This window comes from Pygoscelis adeliae, unplaced genomic scaffold (assembly GCF_000699105.1).
Source record: "Pygoscelis adeliae isolate BGI_AS28 unplaced genomic scaffold, ASM69910v1 Scaffold71, whole genome shotgun sequence".
NCBI lineage: Eukaryota > Metazoa > Chordata > Aves > Sphenisciformes > Spheniscidae > Pygoscelis > Pygoscelis adeliae.
The window spans coordinates 6535957-6544289 of record NW_008824356.1 but is presented as its reverse complement, the minus strand read 5'-3'; the positions used below and the strand labels follow the sequence as shown (position 1 = coordinate 6544289).

The 8333-nt window shown below is 45.2% G+C and overlaps 2 protein-coding genes across 2 annotated transcripts in view; both read left to right on the top strand.

The window, feature by feature from the left end:
- Positions 1-7109, top strand: part of TMED8 (transmembrane emp24 protein transport domain containing 8) — an 8748-nt gene extending 1639 nt beyond the window's left edge. The window contains exons 3-7 of the mRNA XM_009319505.1: positions 757-835; positions 3527-3656; positions 4608-4749; positions 5019-5318; positions 6327-7109. Coding sequence (XP_009317780.1) covers positions 757-835; positions 3527-3656; positions 4608-4749; positions 5019-5318; positions 6327-6544 — 869 coding nt within the window. The 3' untranslated portion in view covers positions 6545-7109. The remainder of the gene's footprint in view (positions 1-756; positions 836-3526; positions 3657-4607; positions 4750-5018; positions 5319-6326) is intronic.
- Positions 7110-8176: 1067 nt separating this feature from the next.
- Positions 8177-8333, top strand: part of LOC103913060 — a 14189-nt gene continuing 14032 nt past the window's right edge. Inside the window, exon 1 of the mRNA XM_009319504.1 lies at positions 8177-8277. Within this exon, the coding sequence (XP_009317779.1) occupies positions 8177-8277 (101 nt within the window). The remainder of the gene's footprint in view (positions 8278-8333) is intronic.

The following is an 8333-nucleotide window of genomic DNA, read 5'->3' as shown; positions in this document are numbered from 1 at the left end:
GAGGCGGGGTGCTTTCCCCAGTGAAAGAGTCCCCGTCTGGCCGGGAGCTGGACCACCCCTGCCATGGGGTCTCTGCCGTGGGCTGGGGGCTCGCTGCTGTGTGCCCGTGGGCCGGAGGTGCCTCCCGGCTCCGAACTGACTCTGCGAAAGGGCCAGTGGCTGTAAGACGTATCATCAGACAGCTGCAAAGGCTGGAACTTGTCCATGCCCACTTCACTGCCTCAGTGCAATCAGACAGCGGGGCTGCGGAGTGCGTACCACAGTTATATGGGGACAGAGCTTTCCCAGAGTTCAGGAGACTCGGGGGAGACCAGGAGCCATCTTTATAGATGGTCCTTTTAGCAGTGACCTAGGAATTTCCATCTCGTTAGTGCCCTGTGGGAACCGCTGCATGATTGCTTTTTTCCAGGGCTTTGTCAGCCCAGTTTTACATGATGAAATTTGGCCTTGTTCTGTCCTTCTAAAGCTAGGACTGGTGATTCCTGAACGAACCCTGCTTCTGAGATTGGTTCTGCACCAAAAACATGCATGTGTTTTTGTTCTTCCTTTCCTAGGGTTGAGACAATTAAAAATCTTTGTTCTGCAAGGTACTAGATACAGCTCATAACACGAAAAACTGGTTGGCACAGCTCTTCGTTCCCCAGCCATGTGACCTTGTCAACATTTGAGTGCTGGCTGTAGTTTTTCCTCCTGTCTGTGTATTCTAAAGACCGAAATTTATTTCACCTTCTTTCTGTATATTCTGTTTGTTGTTAGAAAATGAAGACTCGGCCCAAAAGACAGAGCCTGCAGATCAGCTGGTTGATTCTTTGGAGTCCAGTACTTCACAGAGCGGGTACGAAAATCTTCTTGTGTATTGGGGCCCGCATGCATGACAGGCTGTTTCACCCCTGTGACCTCCTCCATATGGCAGCTGATTCTGTGCAGGTGAAGAGAAGGGACTGGAGACTGAATTGTCTGCTTTGGGACAGTATATACCAGAATCAGTATAGGAGGGGCTGTTCTTACAGGCTTAAGCTTGTTTTAAAGCTTATGAAATGATGAAGTGTAGTTCATGGCTCAGCTATTCAAATCACAGAATCATTTAGCTTGGAAGGAACCCTGCAAGGTTTTATAGTCCACTGTAAGAGCTAATAAACTTTCAGTGGGAAATTTTCTCTATCCTGTCTGAAGGATACTTCAATAATTAAGCATTCCCACTGTCTATAATTCTGGTGAAAGCTGAGCAAGAAAACACCTTGTACTGTTTTCTTGATAATGTTTTGGTTTTTTCCTTCACCCTTTGTTTTCTGTGTCACTCCTTCATTAATGCTGCTGATCGATCCTGTTGTCAGATGTTTGGCTTGTTATTATCTGTTGGGTATGTGGTGCTTGTGACCGAGTCATTGCACTGGTTACAAGCACTAATACCGTATGCAGTGGAGTTTCATTTGCCATCATACATTTGTTGTACAGGATACAATTTCAGAAATGTGTGAGTTAATTACATCAGACAGTAGATAAACCACAACCTCATTGAAAAAGAGGGGGGAAAAAATTCCAGCAAAAAAACCAACAAACCACCCTACTTACTAAAAATAGCAGTTTGATGCCATCTTGGCTTGATGCTAATGACATCTGCATCAGCCTTCTTGACTCCAAACATGTATTTTTCCATGTCTTTATTATGTCCTCTAATTTTCTTCGAAGAGATTAATATAGACTGTGAGCAAAATGGCCAAAGTACATGCTGGATACTTGTGTATGTTACCTGATAAATTTGTCTAAGTTAGATCTCCTTTGAAAGGGATGGGTGTGGTCCAAAAGGGTTGTGTGAGGAGGAATCAGCTGAACTCTGTCTTTGCCAATCTGCTTATAAAGCTTGTGTAGCTCTTCCTAATCTTTCAGTGAGACTCTTGAGCTTCAGTGGTGTCTGGAGGAAAAAATTCCTAAGCTGTTAGCTCCTATGTTGATGGAGAGCCTTTTGAGCAGATGTGTGCACCTATGGTAGCAAGTGACCAAATAGCCCTTCTAGGTGTGATCATGCAACTGCTAAGCTAAAAGGCAAGTGGGCTGGAAAACAATGGCATAGAAGTCCAAATTTGTCCTGGGCTGCCAGAGAAATTGTTACGGATCACTGTGAGAGTTCTTCCTTTAAAATATTGTCCCCTCCAAGCGTCCCTTCTTTTCCTATATTGTCCATCTGCTGCCATTTTTGTATCCTGGTATTCAGCTCCTTTGAGTTGTTCTTACAGACTTTCTGGTCTATCATGCCATTTCTAGGAAAGAAAATCACACTGTTGAGAGAATTTAAGTAAGAAATGGCTTTATTTCTGGATAAAATCTGTACCCCCATGGGACTAAAGATTTGGAAACAAAAGCCACATTTGCCCTGTTCTAGTCTTCTCTATGGATGCAGCAAGGAATGTGTCTGAGTTGAGCTGTGTATGTTTTTTTTAAATTATTTTTTAAACTATTCCACACTATACTGATAGTCTGCTTCCTTGCTAATGAGAATATTTCTCATTTCTGAAAGGAGACGTTTGAGGAAATGCACCTGTTTTCCATTACTGCCATGTTCTCATGTTTCTGATCCTTTACACCAAGGCAGTTGATATTGGTTTTATAGTGCTGTGAGAAGGCTTTGCTTTTGAAAAGGGCAACTGTTTCTGTTCTTGTGAAAGACTAGGTTGCTTCTCATGGAAGTTTCACATAGTATCTGGGAGTATGACAGAGGAGACTCTTCTGGCATCCATCTGAGTTCATTTGGGACGATAACTCTTTCCAGTTATAGACAATATGCAGCATTTTTTTAATATAATTTAGAAGAAAACCCCCAACAGAGAATGAATGCCAAAGTTGTTTCCTTTCTTGCCCATTGTTTTCCTGCTACGTACCTTTCTTTTTGTTTTAACGTGTCCATCTCCTCTTGTCACAGTGCAGTACTTGGACCTCTTTGCTATTATTGTGGCTGCCGTTGTATGTGTTACGGCTTGCTTGTCTGTGCAACATATTTGAATATGGCAGAGAGACACCTGGGTGCTCCCTGTACCCCTTGGGATTGCTAATAGGAAAGGCATAATGGGCCACATAAATAAAGGGCTTTTTCAGCATGGCTGTCAAAACTGTTTTGAACCCTTTCACTGACCAGCCGCCCTCTGATGGAATATGCAGATGTCATGTAGTAGCTGGCATAAAAGAAGTTGTCCTTTCTTGAGCAGAAAAGTTGCTACTGATTTCTGCACTTAGTACAGTGTTGGTGAGCTAGCGTGGTGTGGGGTGAGTGCAGTGAATTACTGCCGTCTAGAGGATGGTAAATACAGAGTATCTCACTGAAGTTGCTCCCTCTGTCTCACATGGAAGATAGTCACGTGGAGATGAGGGCAGGACTGGGGTGCACAGGGCTCTTTGTGCAGTTGGCAGGTGCTGACCACAGAAGCTTGTTCCCTTCAGTCCATTTGAATTCGAGTTCCAGAGCAGAGTGATTCCTCTGCTGGCTGTGCCCTGGGTGCAAGTGCTGAACTGTAGTGCTCTCTTCCTCCAAAAGGTTGCAGATTGGGTCGCTCGTGAGTGCGGGCGCAACAGAAGATTTGAAGGAAGAAGCTGGCACTTTGGAGGACCAGGAAGTGGCTGAACTAGAAGAGAAACTGCCTGACCAAATCCAGTCCCTCAAAGAGGTAGGTGGGTGTTTCTCGTGTCTGAAAGCAAGGACAGAGGTGCAGCAATAGTTCTTCTACCCTACTGCTGTGTTTATGGCTATGGGACTGAGGCTTTAAGGGTTGTGTTAAGACAAAAGTAGTATTAACATAGATTCAGTTATATTTTTTTTCTATACATTAGCAGGAGGTAAATGTTATCGGTCTGATTTGCAAAATCCCTCTTGTGTCTTCGGCTAGTCCTCGCTTCCTTGCGGTTTTTGGCTCGCTAAGGCTTCAAGGTTATTCTCACCTTCTGCCTCTTGTCTGGGGCTTCTGGGAATTCCCTTCTTGCAGATTTATGGAAGAGGGAACTGAAAGTGACTCTGCTGTCTTTTGTTTCTTTTGGTGAGCTGCCAATTTGTTTGCATTACAGATACAGTAGGGAAAACCTGTGCAAATGGCACCCAGCTCAGGAGCTGTGAGTTTGCATATATGAGGAGAGAGGGCTGGCCCTAGTGAACCAGATGGACTTTTATCTAGGACACAGCAAATGACAGTTTGATTGTGGCTGTAGTCTAGATGCACACAGAGCTGAAAGGCTCTCCCTAGAGAGATTGTGTCTTGGGAATTCTTTCTAAGAGTAGTCAGCTAAATCTCTAAGGCTGTTGCTTTGTTGAGAGGTGACAATTAACTCTGAGGTAAATGCAAAGATGTGCCTGCCCAGGGACTCCTGGGGAGGCCAAGGGGTGTGTAATTTGTGAGACTAATGCAGCATTTGACTTCAAAGTTCATGACTTTGGTGCTGTGGGGGAAATAATGCAGAGAGGTGTCTTGGAGCCAGCCAGTTCTTTTTAACCAATAGAAGCTTCTGCAGGGTCTGATTCGACTTCAGAAAGATGCCTGAATTACTAATGAGTTGTTTTAAATCCAGCTGGGAACTTTCTTACCACAATGGTCTTTGTGACAATGTTTTTTATGTGCTTTGTGCAGGAAGCTGTCGTTCGGATAGCCAACTACCATGTACCTCAAGGAGCAGGGGATATAGTCATGATTCAGTCGGATCACACTGGTGCTGTGGATATCCTTTCAGCTGAGCTGGAGACTGCAGACCTCCTTGGGGAGCAGAGGAAAGGTGAGTCTTGAAAGGAAGACACTTGTTGGGGGCCACTTCTTAAGTGCCTGCCCTGGCTAGAGAGGAGCAGAGGCTGTCCTGGAGATACTGCTAATTCCTGCTGGAAATTTGTGCTCCTGGCTAGTGAGTGGGAAAACTTCACATCCAAGGCTTCTGGGATCAGACTCCAGAATGCAAAAGCCTTATCGGAAATAGCTTCACTGTTTTCAGATGACAGTTTGTCAGTAGTGAAAAGTCAGGTGAGCCCACGATCTTTTCCCTTGTCTCAGCTCAGCCTCCCCGTCTGGCTCCACCCACCATGTGGACCACTGAGAAGATGAAGGAATTCAAAGCCAAGATGGGAAAGGAGAAGAATGGCCGGATGGTGGTGAAGCGAGGCGAGGTGGTGACAGTCCGCGTGCCAACCCATCCTGATGGGAAATGCATTTGCTGGGAGTTTGCTACAGATGACTACGACATTGGGTTTGGAGTCTATTTTGACTGGACCACAGTTACTAGCACTGCCATTACTGTTCAGGTCAGTGAATCCAGTGATGAGGAGGATGAAGAGGAGGAGGAGGAAATTGAAGGTTAGTGCGGAGCTTATAAGGGTTAATTTGTGGTGCTTGTTGCCATGCTGCTGAGAGTGTCTGTCAGATGCTGTAATTTCCATCTACTTTGTTTACTCAGCCCACTTGTTATCTCTGCAGCCTTTTGGGTTCTTGGTTAGGCTGTGATGAGAAAGCATTTAGCCTTTCCTGCTTCAGCATATGTCAATGGCTGTCCTTCTCCAAGAGAGTTCTTAAAATTGAACGCATTGAGAAATAAAATCAGAATTCACTTGTTCAACTTCTAGCCAATAAAAAGACTTGGGTCTGAAATTTTAACTTGACTGTTTTTCTTAGCCTCTCAGACTGAGAAATTTCTGGTGGTGAGTAGGAGCAAGAAAGTTTTGTTTCTGGGGTTTTTTTGTTTGGTGGTCTTTTTCCGCTCAGTACATCCGTAGCTCCTGCTGACTGCATTTGAGAGGATTGCTACCTGTGTCTTTGTACTTGTGAAACATACAGTGATGTTGCCTTTTCCATGGCTTCAGTGTGTGACCAGTGTAGCTGGGGGGTTGGTGTCCGAAATAAATTCTGCAGGTTCCTCGAAGAGGGGTAAGTTCCTGTGTAAGGATTCCTCTTGGAGAAGTGAATTGAGGACATAAATGCAGTGAGGTTAGAGCTAAGAGCTTTCCCACCTTTCTTTTTCTTCAAGTCTCTATCACTGGACCACTGTTGTGTGTATAAAAGCAGTGAGGTGTTTAAAAGGTAAGTCCAGGGAGAGGAGACCAGGCTGGCAGGCAAGTGGATACTGTCCCATCAGTACTCCCAAGAGAACTGGTTCTCGGCATGTTCTTTGTCATGATAAGAAAAGCTGGACTTTGTGGGTATTGTCTGCAGAAAGGTTAGAGCAGACGCTATGGGTAATGCTATCATAGTTAGCCTTCCATATATCTGCACGCCTCTGCTGCATTCTGGTCTTGTTGATCTTTTTCTGGACTACCTAGTGGCTTAACTGGCTCTGGCCTACTTACTTGTCTCCTCTCTCCCATTCAGGACTCGCCCCTGTTGGTGACGTGGAAAGGGGCTCCAAAAGCTATCTGCGGAACCGCTATGGAGAGATCATGCCGGTATATCGGAGGAACAGCCATCGGGAGGTGCAGGCAGGCAGCCACGAGTACCCAGGCGAAGGCATCTACCTGCTGAAATTTGATAACTCGTACTCTCTCCTCCGCAATAAGACTCTGTTCTTTCATGTCTATTACACTAGCTGAAGAAACGGGAAGGGGCAGGGACGGCAGGCAGGTAATTGTGAGTGTAGCAGGCTGCCACCCAGCCCTGGTACCGCCTGATGGGCACTGCTGTGTGACAGAACCAAGGCACAATTCTGCCGGCTCCTCTTCAGACGCTAACTGGTTTCTCCCCACACCCTCCTTCCCCGCTGTCCCAGTGGAGAAAGGTAGTTGCGACTGCCTGGTTGTCCACAGGCAGCTGCTCTTCCTGTAAAACTTCGGGAGGTCTGCTCTGTGCAGGCATCGGGCTGGGCCTTCATGTCACAGCCGGTAAATGTCCAGAGGCCAGGTTCAGGTGGTTGTGGTTTCGATCTGTTGCGCTGGTACGAAATGAAGAGAAAATATTCTTGATCTGTTACTACTTTGTGAATAACTTTTTTGACTCTCCTGCTGCATCTGCATCACTAGAGGGCAGCTGTCAGCTGCAATGAGCCAAAAGCACAGCTGGCTTGTCACCTAGCCACTGATAATCTCATCACCTACCACCACTACATGTCACCAGCAGCCAGTGCTTCCTTCACTCTGGGGGTGGGGGTGCAGCTGGCCAACGGCAGCCCGTGCTGCAGCAGCTAGGCCATGCTACAACAGGTAGACCCCAAACTGCAGTCACGGCATGTGTTTGAACAGGGGATGGGGGGAGGATGCACACCTAGAAGCCCGTAAGAAGGTTTTCCTACAGATTAAGAATTGGATGTTATACCTGTTGATTGTAGGGATATGTAGATGATTAAAACTTCAGTGACCACCAAAAGTTTTTTCTGTAATCCAGATGTGAAGCAGAAGAAATTACTTACTGCTGTGCTGAATACATATAAAAAGGTTGGAGTACAACCAATAAATATACAGGAAATGTTTCTTAGTAGCAGCATGTTCGTTCACTGGTATTGCTGCCCGCTGGATATGTATGAAAAAAGAAAAGCTACATATGCCATATGTAGCAAGGAAAAGGCTCCCCAGAGAAGTGTAGCTTGTCAGCTGCTATTGCTGTTGCAAAGGTATTGTTAGAAAACATCATCTGTGCCTAGAAACTCGAAAGGTGTGTGATTTAACCATTCCTTTCTGTGAACCAGAATCAGCAAGGCCGTTGCTAACCCTGACCACATAGTAAAGAATGGAGTTCCTTGGCATGTTTTGGTGGCTAGTGATGGCATTAGTGATCACCTTCTGCTCAAGTACTGGCAGAGTTGAACAAGGATTAAGTTAATCCTTCAGAGATGAATTTTAAATCATGTTTATCTGTAACTGTTGTTTATTTTAATACTTTTAACTTGAAATCATTCTCTTTTCTAAGAATACTGCTGTATCTACGTTTTGATATCTCTTTGCAGAGACACAAAATGGCTGTTTGCATGGTGATTCTAGTAGAGTTCTGAGTTTTGTTTTTAAATCCTCCAGGTAAAGCACCTCTACTTGGCCCGTTCCTTCTATTGAGAGGGAATGATGGACAAAATGATTTTGGGGTAGTTAAAGCCAAAGATTTCACTCTCGTAGGAGGGCTGCATATTTCTTACAAAGGCTATATTGTAATGCCGTGCAATTTGCTCCATATTCAAGCTCTTCTTTTAACTATCTCTGCTTACTTATTCACTGCTCCAGAGCACTTAGTAGGTCAAAATGGTAAGAGAGAGCAGTCAGCCTACAGTGGAGCAAACCAAGCTGGGAGCAGGAGAAGTGGAAATGCAAAGAACACTGGTTGGAGCACAGCAGCTTTCTGGGTGAGCAGGCAGGGAGCAGAGTTAGTCAGGGTAATGAGCAGAGCTGTTGGTGCTTG